The sequence below is a fragment of the Ranitomeya variabilis genome, chromosome 4, assembly GCF_051348905.1.
Source record: "Ranitomeya variabilis isolate aRanVar5 chromosome 4, aRanVar5.hap1, whole genome shotgun sequence".
Classification (NCBI taxonomy): domain Eukaryota; kingdom Metazoa; phylum Chordata; class Amphibia; order Anura; family Dendrobatidae; genus Ranitomeya; species Ranitomeya variabilis.
This window is the reverse complement of record NC_135235.1, coordinates 63544659-63561262: the sequence shown is the minus strand read 5'-3', so window position 1 is coordinate 63561262 and position 16604 is coordinate 63544659. Positions and strand designations below refer to the sequence as shown.

Here is a 16604-nt window from a genome sequence, read left to right as displayed (position 1 = left end):
GACAGAGCTTGTAAGCGCTGCACTGAGGCGTCTCATCCAGGCCAGCTTAGGTCACACAGCACTGGTGCGCGGCCACTAAATCAGGAGGCAAGGGAGCGGTTCTGAATATGTTCTGAATATGTGTGCTGCTACACAAGAAACCATAAATGCTTCTGCTTGATCTTCACCTTACAAGTTATAACTGCAGCTGAACTTAGGCCCCGATTCACTATAAGCTGGAGGTGGGGTATAAGTTGCTTTTCTTTTTTGTTTTGTGATATATATTGCTGTTTTTGCACTAAATTCTTCCAAATGGCGGTTGCCAGTTCAAAGTCAAAAACTGTCGTTGACCTGTTTGCAACTATTTAGTGCGGAGAAAAAAAATTGCAAATGATGAATCAGTGAAAACATCTAGAGCAAAATATACAACAAAGACATAAAATAAGACTTCAAAAAAGGCGAAAATAAAAATAATTAGGTGCATATGAAAAATGGGCAATAAAACCAAAACCTAGACAGAAATGAGCAATGCCTTTAGTGCGCATACACTTAGAGGGATAGATTCCTGCAACTAGACTTCGGGTCCGATTCAATAAGGCTGGAGTGGTACACGCCAGTCTTTAAGAAGGGACGTGGTGGGGTAAGATGTGCCAAATTTATACGGCTACGCTCCCACGATGAGCCTCTGGTGAGTTTTTGATGCTACAGAGTTTATGCACCTATTATTTATATTAGGTTACCTACGTTTTTTCAATGAATTTTTGCGTGCGTTTTTTTAATATGCACTTTTATTGCTGTTTTTGTCTCTGTTAGCAGTGTCATGCTTTATATAAAGCTGCTTTGCTTTTGAAACTTCCTTGTTATCTGCTTTGACAAAACTTTATTGATATACTTAGGTGCGGATTACATGCATTTTTGGTGCATATCCGCCATGGAAAAGCTTTTGTTGCTGCGGATTTTCCGCATGTAATGGGGAAAATCTGCACAGAAAGCTCAGTGTATCTGCAAGAGAAATTGACATGCTGCAGATTTGAAAGGTCAGTCTACGCAGCGTTAAGAAGCACAGTGGGAGTGAGATTTCTAGAAATCCAATCCACTTTCTTGGAACTGTAAGACGCTGCAGCCTCAAAAATGCACCAAAAACTCATTGTGGAAATGTAGCCTTAAGAGGCATAAGCCACTTAATGAATCTGGCGCCTCTACTCCGTGGTGTGCGCCTTCATGCACCTCGCCAGAAATGCTACTCCATTCAGAAAACTGGAATAAACACTGATGAATTTGCCTCTTAGTGTGCATGCTCCTGTCCTTTAGAGAAACCATCGACCAGCGCTGATATACCTAATGTCCGTGCTCATATGATACTTACACTCTCAATTCAGAGCAGCTCTCACTGAAATGATACGACTCCTAAACCAAGAGACACACATCAATCCCTCTCCTCGTATTCTAGGTGTCAATAAACTACTATGACGCAAGCATTAAACAAAAGGAACAGACATCTTACAATTTCTTCAATCTGTGCTGCCTCCTCCCTGGGCATACGATCTAGGAAGTCTTCATAATGTTTCAGGCCGATCGCCTGCTGTGAGGTCAGGTTTGCCTTTGTGCGTATGTCATCAAGACTGCGAAATCCCTTTAATTAAGCAATAATAAAGTAAGAACCATATCTCCATTCATACATATGAACTATATTTTAGAGTTATAATAGGTTTTTTCCTCGTCTGTAATACATTTTTGTTCTTCCTATCCCCTGCCACACCCTTCTTGACTGCCCCAATAATCTGTGACTGCAACCAGACCCATAGGAGAATAATTGGACGTGGCACACTACACACCTGCTGGTACCAGCTTTGGGCGGTCTTCACACCAGCTCCCCATATATTAGAGAACACCTCCAAAATGCTCACACTTTCGCTTATATGGTCAAGTTTGCGCAAGTGTCCACTGTCTAATATTTCATCTATTTTCTCAGCCATCTTCTTCCCAATGCCAGGAATTTTAGAAGCTTCCTAAAAAATAAAAATATGAAGGCAATATTACAATTAAAGTGCAACTGTATCCACAGTAATTACGTCCCATTATTCTATGAAGTCCTATTTATTGGGGCTTTATAAGATGTACAGTGACTATACTACATCAGGGACAGACATTTTATTATATAGATGTGCACAGTATAGATTGTAAGTATAAGCTATTAAGGCGATACTCCGATCTCAGCCATGCCATCACTTAATGATCACTGGGGTGCAAATCTGAAAAATGAATGGGCGGATTGCTGCCCTCCACCACAACACTCCTGGCCACCTGAGTGCGCAGGGAACTGTAGCCACCCCATTCACTTAAATGTGTCAGCGCTGCTACATGTGGCCCAAATGCTGATATATCGGGGTCACTTACTTGTGCTGACGTCACGGGTTTATGGTAACTTTTCAGAGCATTTATAGCTTTAGAATAACCCAAAGATCTCCATCGGTCTCCTTGCACTGAATAAGCCTTTGCCAGCACCTCCAGCTTGTCTGTGATGAATTGGTTATGATTCTCCTTCTTACTCTCGGATGAGTGGGCGCACACCCATTTTCCTGTCACTGTGCCAGTGTTTTCAGTTGCCTTTTCACCATCTTTGTCTTTTGAAAGCTGCTGCCCGAACATCAATGCGTCCAGGTCTCCTTGTGTCACTCCAACGTCTTCTCCATCGCTGGTCTCGTCATCGGGGACCTTCACAAGAAAGAGTATCCCAGATATTATATATTAAATATCGGTACTGTATATTGCAACTAACTTACTGTATGGATTAATACAGAGGTCAACCAACTGGCACAAGGATGTGTTATGGATGGTTATACAGGAGCCTCCCTATCCAGCCATTTATGCATGCCAGAAGCCTGTGTATAACTCATGTGCCCTTTCATTGAGGAAAAAGCCCTGCACTTGAGCCCTCCACACATGGTCTGGAGGATGTCCTGGAACAAAAATTAAAAGATTCTGTGCCAAGGAGCAGCCTATATCATGCAGAGGTCTACATTCTGGGGACCACTCAACAAGGGCAAATCTGGCGACTTTTTCTAGATACTATTCCATCATGGACAGTCCGAATGTTATTGAAGAGATTAGCACCGCTCTCCTTCTCACCTTTATGTGTCAATAACCTAATAAAGCCCACTACACACAAGTATTGGAGACGCACCGATCTATCATACTCTAGACACAAAAGTATTGGGATGTTCCTCTTAATCACTGACTTCAGGTTTTTCACTCGGTGTCATTGGCTTAGGTGTATAACCTTTGGCCCCTCGCCATGCCACCTCTCTGAGCTAATTTGTGTCAGAATATCTGGTGGTAAAGAACCCTGTTATATCAATGCGACCCTGTAATAGAAGCCACTCATGGAACAAGTCCGTTTATGACATTTCTTCCCTCCTAAATCTTCCCCCCATCACCTGAGTGATATTACTGAGACGTGAAAAAAGCAGCAGCATCTCAGTCACAAAGTGGAGACCACATAAAGTCACAGAGTAGGGTCACTGAGTGCTGAGGAGCAGAGGGCAGAAAAGTCAATGCAGAGTCCAGACCTCCGCTGGTATTAACATCAGCACAAATACTGCACCCCCGCCGAGACCTTCATGCAGCCTTACATCACCAAGTACAATGCCAAATGTTGGATGAAGTGGTGGAAAGCCACCAGCACTGGTCTCTGGAGCAGAGGAAAGTGTTCTGTGGAGTGAGGGATCACACTTCCCTATCTGATGGATCAGTCTGGGTTTGGTGAATGCCAGGAGAACGTTACCCACCTGACAGCATGGCGCCACCTGAAGTTTGGTGGAGGAGGGATAATGCTATGGCTTAGTATTTCAGGGGTCCCTTTACATCCAGTGTAGGGAAATCTTAATACTCCATGAAACAAAGATATTTTGAACAAATGTAGCTTCCAGCTTTGTGAAAACAGTTTGAGGTAGGCCATTTTCTGTTCCCTATGATTGTGTCCCTTTTCACAAAGCTTATATAGACATGGAAGAGTTTGGTGTGGAAGAATGTGACCGGCTGTGCAGAGCCCGACCCTAAACTCCATCCGATACATTTGGGATGAACTAGACAACTACTTATGCCCATATAGCGTATATTCTATAATAAACTGGAAACCACCGTGCTATTCAGGATGAATATATTGAATCCGCACAGAAGGAGATGATGGTGCACACCTCACCTGTACTTTCAAGTCGTTGCTGTCACTCAGTTTGGAGACATCAGATGTCGGCGGTGTATGTGAGCAGCTGGCTGAGGCTTGTTCATCACCTGCCTTCCCGTCCATCACGATATCTCTGGGCCTTTGTTCAGGCTCTCCTTCGTCCTTCACATCCAGGTACCTGCCGCACAATTATAGTCATTTCAAGAATCATCTTTATTTGTGGCTCTATTGAAGTCATAGACTTAACGCTTTTATGCCCACGGGGCACATACCAGAGTATAGGGGAAAACATGATTATTATAGGGATCTTAGGAACAAGTTCTGGGAAAACTAAAGTGCAGCTTCAGGAAGGCTGAAATATCTACCAACAGGGGTGCAACCTCCGGGGTCCGCAGCTGCCAGCATAGTAGTTATGGGTGACAACATCAATCCAGCATTATTTACAGGGCTCAGCTACAGATTCTTATCTGCTGCCTACATCAAAGGTTGCCGTACACCTTACATAGTTGTCCGACCAACAGCTATTCCCCAGCCCAATGTAGATATGAATCGGCATGCTTCTGAAAGGGGAGAGGTGAGGAACCTGCTGATAGACACCTCTGGTGGCGACAGGTGAGGGGACAGCTGGGAAGCCCCCACATGCATTAGATGGGCAGTGCGTTTAGGCTATGTTTATGTAAATGTATGAACCCCTCAAGGACTGGACCTGCAAATGACTACTACATCTCCACATCTTCAAAGCAGTCTCCAGCAAAGTACTGACCAGCCCATGTACATGTGATACAAACACAAAATGATCGGATGCGGTCTTCACATCTGATCCAAAACAGGAAGAAAAGTGGTAATTCCTATTTGGACCCAATGTGAAGGCTGCAGCCAATCAGTGGCTGCTAATTGGCTGAACTGATGCCCCCTGCTGGATGCTGATGTCCTGAGATTGGTGTGGGACACAAAACCGAGTGCAAAAAAAGGAGCGTCGATCCAGGAGGTAACGATGTATTATTTTTTTCTATTTCTTATACAACCCTAGGCCTATTAAGTTTACCTTTTCAATTAGCAGACAATCCCTACAGGTCAAGCGTCAGCATGAATAGGACATCACAAAACCAAGGATTAGCCATGACCATATGACTTGACTACAGGAACAAATTGTGTAAAATGGAGATCCAAGAATTTGTAAGACATTAAATTAGTAAATGTCATGAGGACAACCCTTAGGGTTCATTGGAACTTGCCATGCAATCGGATGAGTGCAATCCGATAAAAAAAAAAAAAAAAAAAAAAAAAAAAATATCAGATTGCACTCGCCCCAATCTTTCTCTATGGTGCAGCTCTCATCTGTGATTATTTTCTCATGCCAAATCAACATGCTGCGATTGCACCTGAGAATCGGATTTAAAGGGAACCTGTCACCCCGTTTTTTCAGTATGAGATAAAAATACTGTTAAATAGGGCCTGAGCTGTGCATTACAACAGTGTATTTTGTGGACCCCGATTCCCCACCTATGCTGCCAAAATACGTTACCAAAGTAGCCGTTTTCGCCTGTCAATCAGGCTGGTCTGGTCAAAAGGGCGTGGTGTCTTCCCCCAGATCTTGCTTAGTTTTCCGTTGGTGGCGTAGTGGTTTGCGCATGCCCAAGGTCCCGAATCCACTGCACAGGGGAGTTAAAAGAGCGCGATGTGCACTATTTCATTAGTGATCGGTGGGGGCGGCCATCTTCCTTTGGCCGCGCGTGCGCAGAAGCGGCGCTCTGCTGGCCGCGGCTTCAGGAAAATGGCCACGGGATGCCGCGCGTGCGCAGATGGAGATCGCGGCGGCCATTTTCCTGAAGCAGAGTTCGCATCTCGGCTTCAGGAAAATGGCCGCCGCGATCTCCATCTGCGCACGCGCGGCATCCCGCGGCCATTTTCCTGAAGCCGCGGGCAGCAGAGCGCCGCTTCTGCGCACGCGCGGCCAAAGGAAGATGGCCGCCCCCACGATCACCAATGAAATAGTGCACATCGCGCTCTTTTAACTCCCCTGTGCAGTGGATTCGGGACCTTGGGCATGCGCAAACCACTACGCCACCAACGGAAAACTAAGCAAGATCTGGAGGAAGACACCACGCCCTTTTGACCAGACCAGCCTGATTGACAGGCGAAAACGGCTACTTTGGTAACGTATTTTGGCAGCATAGGTGGGGAATCGGGGTCCACAAAATACACTGTTGTAATGCACAGCTCAGGCCCTATTTAACAGTATTTTTATCTCATACTGAAAAAACGGGGTGACAGGTGCCCTTTAACACACCCATATAAGTCTATGGGTGTGTCTGAAACACTGCACTGCACTTGGATATCACCCGAGTGCAGTGCGATTCCAGCCGACGCCGGCAGCAGAGAAGATGGAGAAATTACATTCCCCGTCTCCTCTGCATCTGTGCTGTGATTCTCTCATGCGAGAGGCTCGGAGCACAGAGCCCGGACACTCGGATCACGCTCGCAGCAGCCGAGGGTCATTAGCAGATCACATCCGATGCTCTGGTATGTTGGAATTATCGGATGCCATACACTAATGGGACCCCGGCCTTAAGGAAATCACAGAACCCTTATGAATAAGCCAGAACATAGATGCAAGACACACATGTAGTCAAAATTGTTGGTACCCCTCGTTTAATGACAGAAAAACCCACAATGGTCACAGAAATAACTCGAATCTGACAAAAATAATAATATATAATACTAATACTATATAAAAAATCTATGAAAATGAATAAATGAAAGTCACACATTGCTTTTCAACTGGGCTTCCACAGAATCTTAAAAAACAAAACAAAACAAAAAAAAACTTTTACTATCATTAAAGGAGAGGTACCAACAATTTTGACCACGTGTGTGTAAGCTTTAATTAATATCACATGGGTGAGGCGCCCCTTATATTAATGGGCAGATACAAGACTATAATGACCCTGTAGTGATACTAAGTGATTACCTCTCTGGGATGAAGATGCTGTACCCGGCCATGTTTACCAGCTTCTTTTCATTAATGCACAAGCCTAACCAGCTGCACTTCACCAGCGTCACGCCTGCCGGGAGCTTCTGCAACTTCATCAGTCTGAAGGCGCGATCACAGTCCATCCCTTCATCCACAATAATATGTGTCACCTCCGGGCACAACTGGCTGTAAGCCTGACCCCCGTTCTGAATGATCTGCTTCTGAAATATTCCTGATCTGGCCTGGCCGATGCCCGCCGAAAGAACGTAAGCATGGACTCCAGCAAAACATTTTCCTGCATAAGTAAAAATATATAATGCATATATACATATATAATGCAAAATAAAATATATAGTAAGGTTGTAATAACAGGCGTAGTAAAGGTAGAAAATAAGATACAGATCCATCGGGTGCAACCCTGTATTACAGTGCTCATCCATATGGATTCATATGTCTATGCCACATTATATTAAACTCATGAACTCTTGGAAACAAAATGGATGCAAAGCTTATATCAAACCATGTTTTTTGTTTTTCTTCAAGGAGTTGTCCAGGACTATTTAATTTGCTTACTATGGGCCTCAGAACTGACAGGCAGGTAGTTGCTAACTATCGGCCTGTTGTGCCCTGCGCAGATCTCTGCCGGCACAGAGTGGTCACTGACTGCTCCTGCTGGCGGATTCAGCGGCTTCTACTGATGTCACCGACACAGCAGCGGCTTCTCTTCTCTTTGACATCCGTGTGACACTTATCGGTGCCTGGGAAAAGCATTACAATTAGTGGTGTTCCCAGCCGCCGGGTGCTGAATGCAGTTCTCATCATTGTCGCCTGGTCGCGATCAGAGAGACCAGGCAACGTTGATGGGAGTTCTAGGCAGCTTACGTTGTCTGCGTAGTGTGTATTAAATTAAAAAAACAAAGTGCGATTCCCCTTAATTTTCATAACCAGCTGAGAGAAAGCCGACGACTGGGGACTGATATTAATCTTCTGGGAAGGAGCCAATAGCCATAAAGATTCCCAGGCTATTAATATCAGCTCACAGCTGTTTGCTTAGTGTCTTTATTAAATATGACTATGGGGTTAACATGGGAGTGTCTGATAGACGCCTTTCTACTAGTATCCCCTGGGCTTAATATCAGTGGCCATAAAACAGCTGACATCAACCACACAACTATTACCCCACTTGCCACCGCACCAGGTCAATACACCATTTCTGGGGCTGGCGTTCTTAGTCTGGGAGGAGCCCAATATCCAATGCCCCTACCCAGGTTTGTAAATATAGGGGAAAACCCACGTCATTATTATTATTATTTTTTTTTTTTTTTGGGGGGGGGGGGTGTCTCCCCTATAATAACCAGTAAAGGCCAAGCAAACAGCTATGAGGTGATAATTAACATCAGCTCTGTCGGCTTTCCCTCAGCTGGTTATGAAGACTAATGGGGACTTATTTATTTATTAACCCCTTCACCCCCGGAGCTTTTTCCGTTTTTCCGTTTTCGTTTTTCGCTCCCCTCCTTCCCAGAGCCATAACTTTTTTATTTTTCCGTCAATTTGGCCATGTGAGGGCTTATTTTTTGCGGGACGAGTTGTACTTTTGAACGACATCATTGGTTTTAGCATGTCGTGTACTAGAAAACGGGAAAAAAATTCCAAGTGCAGTGAAATTGCAAAAAAAGTGCAATCCCACACTTGTTTTTTGCTTGCCTATTTTGCTAGGTTCACTAAATGCTAAAACTGACCTGCCATTATGATTCTCCAGGTCACTACGAGTTCATAGACACCTAACATGACTAGGTTATTTTTCACCTAAGTGGTGAAAAAAAATTCCAAACTTTGCAAAAAACAAAACAAAACAAAATTGCGCCATTTTCCGATACTCGTAGCGTCTCCATTTTTCGTGATCTGGGGTCAGGTGAGGGCTTATTTTTTGCGTGCCGAGCTGGCGTTTTTAATGATAGCATTTTGGTGTAGATACGTTCTTTTGATCGCCCGTTATTGCATTTTAATGCAATGTCGTGGCGACCAAAAAAACGTAAATCTGGCGTTTCGAATTTTTTTCTCATTACGCCATTTAGCGATCAGGTTAATGCTTTTTTTTAATTGATAGATCGGGCGATTCTGAACGCGGCGATACCAAATATGTGTAGGTTTTTGGTTTTTTTTATTGATTTATTTTGATTGGGGCGAAAGGGGGGTGATTTAAACTTTTATGTTTTTATTATTTTTTTCACATTTTTAAAAACTTTTTTTTTTTACTTTTGCCATGCTTCTATAGCCTCCATGGGAGGCTAGAAGCAGGCACAGCCCGATCGGCTCTGCTACATAACAGCGATCATCAGATCGCTGTTATGTAGCTAAAATGCAGGTGTGCTGTGAGCGCCGACCACAGGGGGGCGCTCACAGCCACCGGCAATCAGTAACCATAGAGGTCTCAAGGACCTCTATGGTTACAATGGAGGAGCATCGCCGACCCCCGATCATGTGACAGGGGTCGGCGATGCGCTCATATCCGGCCGCACGGCCGGATGCGGTAGTTAAATGCCGCTGTCTGCGCTTGACAGCGGCATTTAACTAGTTAATAGCGGCGGGTGATCGCGATTTCACCCGCCGCTATTGCGCGCACATGTCAGCTGTAAAAAACAGCTGACATGTCGCGACTTTGATGTGCGCTCACCGCCGGAGCGCACATCAAAGCGGGGGTCCCGATATGTGACGTACTATACCGTCACATGTCGGGAAGGGGTTAAAAAAAAAATAAAATACAAGAACAGAAAAATAATCATCCAAAGCAGCGATTAGAAATGACACTGACATTTCTATCTATTTATCATATTCCTCATCGCTATATACGAGTGATGAGCGAGCATGCTCGTTACTCGAGTGGTCTCTGAGTATTTTGGCGTGCCCGGAGATTTAGTTTATGTCGACGCAGCTGCATGTTTTGAGGCTGCTAGACAGGTTGAATACATGTGGGGGTTGCTTAAACATGTATTCATGCCAAAATACTCAGGAGATCACCCGAGCATGCTTGGAGAAACCCGAGTAACGAGCACACTCGCTCATCACTACTATCTACCTTAATCTTTGAACATCTTTAATACATAAAACTCTTTCATTCCTGTGCTGCATTTCATTCCATACGCGTCACACCGACAGCACACTGACAACATATGGACGTCACATACGTACAGACGGATGGCACACAGACCACAAATCTCATCAGTAATGGTTTTTCCAGTACAGGAATCGCCAGGAAGTATGAAGGTGGCCCAACTGCAGGAAGCCGGCATGCAAATGTCACTGGGTAGCCTTATCCTAAATACATTTGATAGCCCCAATCAGGAATATCATGTAAAAGCACTATTTTATTATTTATATTGCTTGTAAAAAGGATCAAATAAGGCACAAAAATGTATAGGTTGTTATTTTCTGATTCTAATGTATTTCAAAGGGCAAATTTAGCACTTTTCTACTGACAGAAAATGCTCCAAGAATTGGCTTGATGTACCGGTATTTTTTCCCATGCAGAAAAAGAAACTACTTAGGCTGTGTTCTTACACAGCGTAAATGATGCATTGTTTTTATGCTTTTTCTTTGCATGTTTTCTGCATTAACAATTTTCTCTGATTAGTTTTATTGTTTCTTGCCCTTGATTTGACCCGTTTTTCATACAGAGTAGAAGCAGCATTTTTAATGGTTTTTTTTAGTACAGAAAAGCTTTGTTTCTGCATTTAAAAAAACAGCAACTGAGTTTTTTTACACAAGTTTTTTCAGGCTACCCTTAAAAGCCTATAGAGACATAAAAACACACCAAAAAACATAAGGTTCAACAACCCTTTAAACAGCTTTTAAACGCACCCTGGGAAGAGTTTTTATCAAATCACATCCACTTTTCTTGGACAGTTAAATGCAGATTTTCTGCACCAAAAAAAAAGGCAGCGGAAAAAAAAAAAATGTAGTAGTTATCCTACGTGAGAACACGTGAAAATTCTAATGTGGATTTGTGCCAAATTTCACATAAAAAAAACTGTGAATGTCATCCCAGGTGATTGGAAGTCAGAGTCAGCATAAAGCTACCGTAAATCCAACTGAAGAAAAGTTGTGAGTCTATCTTCCTTGGATATATTCTTTATTATTAGTCCAGTTCATAGCTGTCTGTCTTTGGATAACGATTTGAATGTTCTTTGCACATGGACTAATAATAAAGAATATATCCATGGAAAACGGAGTGACGACTTTCTTCAAATTGTTTCAATTAGGTGTTTATGGTAAATGTATTTTTGTAATTACTTTTTCTTTTCACTTTCTGCATATATAGTAAAAAAATTAAAAAACAATCTTGCAATTTTTACACTGGCCACTACTTCTTATAAGACTCCTACATCCTATTGGTCACAATAGACCTGATTCAGACCGTACCGCATTGTATTGAAGTAACTGCTGTGATCAGTGCGGAGGTCATAATGAAGGGAGGGAGGGGGAGGAGGTGAGCTGTGATATCACTTATTGTGAATAGTGGACCGTGTGTTATAGGCTATATATAGAGGCGTTACCTGACAATGTAATCCCATCTGTGTTGATAATGAGACTGCCGTAAAGTCTTCTGTACAGAGCAGGAAGCATGTGTCTAGTATTAGACTTTAGTGGCCAGTGTTAAAATTGCAAGATTTTATTTTTTTTTTTATTTATAAAAACAGTGATAAGGAAAATGGAACAAAAAAAATCAAAGACGCAGAAAAGAGAATGTAAGCATAAAAACCTGATTTAAACAGATGGTCATTTCTGATGATTTATGGTATTATAAAGGTGTTTTTGGGTCAAAAAAGCTCTGCCAAGGTGTAAACGTATGTGTGACGTCAAGATTTTACAGTATGAAGGGTTTTGATATATAGTATCTATATATATATATATATATATATATATATATATATATATATATATATATATATATATATATATATATATATATATATATATATATATATATATATATATATATATATATATATATATATATATAGTGCTATCATATATTCTGCCGGATAAGTAACATTGGGCCTCGCTTACCCTGAATGTCAACATCGGCTTTGATCTTTTTTCTGTCCTCTGTGGGGTTCCTGCTGTCTCGCAACCGTTTCACTTTGGGAAAAGCCTTCACGATCCCTCTTGGTTCCATGCACACAATCTAGAGGGGAAAACAAATGGGAGTCTTAAAAAAAATGAGTGTTTGAGGATGGCTGGTTGTCCCGAGGATAAATACGCCTTTTCTGTCCCAGTATGGCGTATATACAGTTTGCCCTGGAAAGTGAGTCACACAAGGCACAGGATTAATACAGGAACTGACTGGACGCAGTGTAGGACACACGGATGCAGTGCAATAAATCCACTGGGCTGTCACCCGGGATCACTGCAGGGTGCGCCAGGGTTTCCCTCCATGGAAACCTCTACCCAGCACTCTTTTTTAAACCCATTGGGAACAATTTTTCATTGCTGTGCTCTCGTTTACCCCCGCCCCCCTTCTTAGAAGACTCATAACTTTTTGTCGTCACAACTCACCTAACTACAATTTTTAATCTCTCCCTTTCCTCTGGCATTTTTCCCTCCTCCTTCAAACACTCTATCATTACTCCATTACTAAAAAAACAAACCCTTGACCCATCATGCACAAACAACTACAGACCGGTCTCCAATCTCCCCTTCATCTCAAAACTCCTGGAGCGCCTAGTCTACTCCCGTCTTACCCGATACCTCTCCACTCATTCCCTCCTAGACCCTTCACAGTCCGGGTTCCGCCCCCAACATTCGACAGAAACTGCACTCATCAAGGTGACCAATGACCTTCTGACAGCAAAACGTAACGGTGACCACTCGCTGCTCATTCTCCTCGATCTTTCTGCAGCTTTTGACACTGTTGACCACCCTCTCCTACTCTCTAGGCTCCAGTCACTAGGCATCAAGGACACTGCTCTCTCCTGGTTCTCTTCCTATCTTTCTGACCGCTCCTTCAGTGTTCTGTTCTCCGGCTCCACTTCATCTCCTCTTCCTCTCACTGTCGGGGTACCTCAGGGCTTAGTCCTTGGCCCTCTTCTCTTCTCCCTCTACACGGCCCCAATTGGACAGACCATCAGCAGATTTGGCTTTCAGTACCATCTTTATGCTGATGACACACAACTATACACGTCATCCCCTGACCTTACCCCCGCTGTACTACAGAACGCCACTGACTGTCTGTCCGCAGTCTCTGACATAATGTCCGCTCTCTACCTGAAACTCAACCTCTCCAAAACTGAACTTCTTCTGCTCCCGCCTTCTACTAGCCTCCCTAAATCTGGCATTTCCCTCTCCGTGGGTGGCACCATAATAACACCTAGGCAGCAGGCACGCTGTCTGGGTGTTATGTTTGACTCCGATCTTTCCTTCACCTCCCACATACAATCTCTTGCCCACTCGTGCCGCTTACACCTAAAGAACATCTCTAGAATCCGCCCTTTTCTCACCATGGAGACAACAAAAACTCTCACTGTCGCCCTAATCCACTCCCGCCTGGACTACTGCAACTCCCTATTAATTGGCCTCCCCCTCACGCGACTTTCCCCTCTCCAGTCTATCCTTAATGCAGCAGCCAGGGTCGTCCATCTGGCTAATCGTTACTCGGACTTGTTAGCTCTTCGCCAGTCATTACACTGGCTGCCCATTCATTACAGGATACAATTCAAAGTACTTGTTCTCACCCACAAAGCTCTCCACAGTGCGGCACTGCCTTACATCTCCTCCCTCGTTTCTCTCTATCGGCCTAGCCGACCGCTGCGCTCTGCAAACGACTTTCGACTAACCTCTGCACTAATCCGCACCTCCCACTCCCGACTCCAAGACTTCTCCCGTGCTGCGCCAATCCTCTGGAATGCTCTGCCCCAAGATAATAGGACCATCCACAATTTGCATAGTTTTAGGCACTCCCTCAAAACACATTTGTTCAGAGCGGCCTATCACGTTCCCTAATCAAACTCATTTTATGTTTGTGTGTGTGTAGCCCATTCGCTATCTCCATCTACCCCCCACCCCCTGAAGATGGCTGGACCATCATTGTAAATACATCATTGTAAATACACACCTGTACTTTGTATCTCCCCACCTTTACTGTAGATTGTAAGCTCTCACGAGCAGGGTCGTCGTATTTTGTTTTATTCTGCTTTATTACTGTATTGTTAACATTGTTACCTATGACTGTTGTGTTTGAAACTGTTAAACTGTAAAGCGCTGCGGAATATGTTGGCGCTATATAAATAAAGATTATTATTATTATTTTTACTTTTTAGTTGATGTACACACACAAGGTTTTCTATTTTTGGCAATGATTATGATTTTTTTCTTTACAATGTTTACTGGGTTAATTAATATCATATTTCAATAAATCGGACTTTTAGGGTAGTGGCCGTAGCAAATACTTATTTTTAACGGGAAGGAAAGGGAGTAATTAAATTTTTTTATATACAGTACAGACCAAAAGTTTGGACACACCTTCTCATTTAAAGATTTTTCTGACTATGAAAATTGTAAATTCACACTGAAGGCATCAAAACTATGAATTAACACATGTGGAATTATATACTTAACAAGAAAGTGTGAAACAACTGAAATTATGTCTTATATTCTAGGTTCTTCAAAGCAGCCACCTTTTGCTTTGATGACTGCTTTGCACACTCTTGGCATTCTCTTAATGAGCTTCAAGAGGTAGTCACCGGGAGTGGTCTTCCAACAATCTTGAAGGAGTTCTCAGAGATGCTTAGCACTTGTTGGCACTTTTGCCTTCACTCTGCGGTCCAGCTCACCCCAAATCATCTCGATTGGGTTCAGGTCTGGTGACTGTGGAGGCCAGGTCATCTGGTGTAGCACCCCATCACTCTCCTTCTTGGTCAAATAGCCCTTACACAGCCTGGAGGTGTGTTTGGGGTCATTGTCCTGTTGAAAAATAAATGATGGTCCAACTAAATGCAAACTGGATGGAATAGCATGCCGCTGCAAGATGCTGTGGTAGCCATGCTGGTTCAGTATGCCTTCAATTTTGAATAAATCCCCAACAGTGTCACCAGCAAAGCACCCCCACACCATCACACCTCCTCCTCCATGCTTCACGGTGGGAACCAGGCATGTAGAGTCCATCCGTTCACCTTTTCTGCGTCGCACAAAGACACGGTGGTTGGAACCAAAGATCTCAAATTTGGACTCATCAGACCAAAGCACAGATTTCCACTGGTCTAATGTCCATTCCTTGTGTTCTTTAGCCCAAACAAGTCTCTTCTGCTTGTTGCCTGTCCTTAGCAGTGGTTTCCTAGCAGCTATTTTACCATGAAGGCCTGCTGCACAAAGTCTCCTCTTAACAGTGGTTGTAGAGATGTGTCTGCTGCTAGAACTCTGTGTGGCATTGACCTGGTCTCTAATCTGAGCTGCTGTTAAACTGCGATTTCTGAGGCTGGTGACTCGGATAAACTTATCCTCAGAAGCAGAGGTGACTCTTGGTCTTCCTTTCCTGGGGCAATCCTCATGTGAGCCAGTTTCTTTGTAGCGCTTGAAGGGTTTTGCCACTGCACTTGGGGACACTTTCAAAGTTTTCCCAATTTTTCAGACTGACTGACGTTCATTTCTTAAAGTAATGATGGCCACTCGTTTTTCTTAACTGCTTTTTTCTTGCCATAATACAAATTCTAACAGTCTATTCAGTAGGACTATCACCAGACTTCTGCACAACACAACTGATGGTCCTAACCCCATTTATAAGGCAAGAAATCCTCTTATTAAACCTGACGGGCACACCTGTGGAGTGAAAACCATTCCCGGTGACTACCTCTTGAAGCTCATCAAGAGAATGCCAAGAGTGTGCAAAGCCAGTCATCAAAGCAAAAGGTGGCAACTTTGAAGAACCTAGAATATAAGACATAATTTCAGTTGTTTCACACTTTTTTGTTAAGTATATAATTCCACATGTGTTAATTCATAGTTTTGATGCCTTCAGTGTGAATGTACAATTTTCATAGTCATGAAAATACAGAAAAATCTTTAAATGAGAAGGTGTGTCCAAACTTTTGGTCTGTACTGTATGTATTTTGAAAAACCTTTTTTTTTTTTTTTATCTTTCTACTCTATGTGATAGCTCTCAGGGTCACAAGCTCCTGACAAGCTGCTGTGGTACCACAAGTCCCAGCGTCTTACACCTAACAGGCTATTGTGGTACTACAAGTTCCAGACCGCCTTACACCTGACAATCAGCTGTGGTACCACAAGACCCAGCGTGCCTTACCCCTGACAAGCTGCTGTGGTACCACAAGTCTTAGACCTCCTTACACCTAAGACTGTCGTGATACCACAAGTCCCAGCGTGCTTTACACCTTACAGGCTGCTGACTGTACTCAGTGACCTCATATTTTCTGCGGCGCACTACAACTCCCAGCACAATGTAATGTCAGGAGCCGG

General features: G+C 43.4%; 1 protein-coding gene across 2 annotated transcripts in view; it reads right to left on the bottom strand.

The window, feature by feature from the left end:
• POLL (DNA polymerase lambda) overlaps nt 1-16604 on the bottom strand; it is a 28070-nt gene that overhangs the window by 11320 nt on the left and 146 nt on the right. The window contains exons 1-7 of one of the 2 annotated variants that reach the window (XM_077258614.1): nt 16432-16567; nt 12204-12321; nt 7134-7431; nt 4181-4340; nt 2377-2694; nt 1815-1988; nt 1484-1612 (exon numbers count right to left, since the gene is read on the bottom strand). In XM_077258614.1, coding sequence (XP_077114729.1) covers nt 1484-1612; nt 1815-1988; nt 2377-2694; nt 4181-4340; nt 7134-7431; nt 12204-12312 — 1188 coding nt within the window. In that variant the 5' untranslated portion in view covers nt 12313-12321; nt 16432-16567. Of the gene's footprint in view, nt 1-1483; nt 1613-1814; nt 1989-2376; nt 2695-4180; nt 4341-7133; nt 7432-12203; nt 12322-16431; nt 16568-16604 lie in introns of those variants that run through there. The other variant, XM_077258612.1, reaches the window with a different exon arrangement.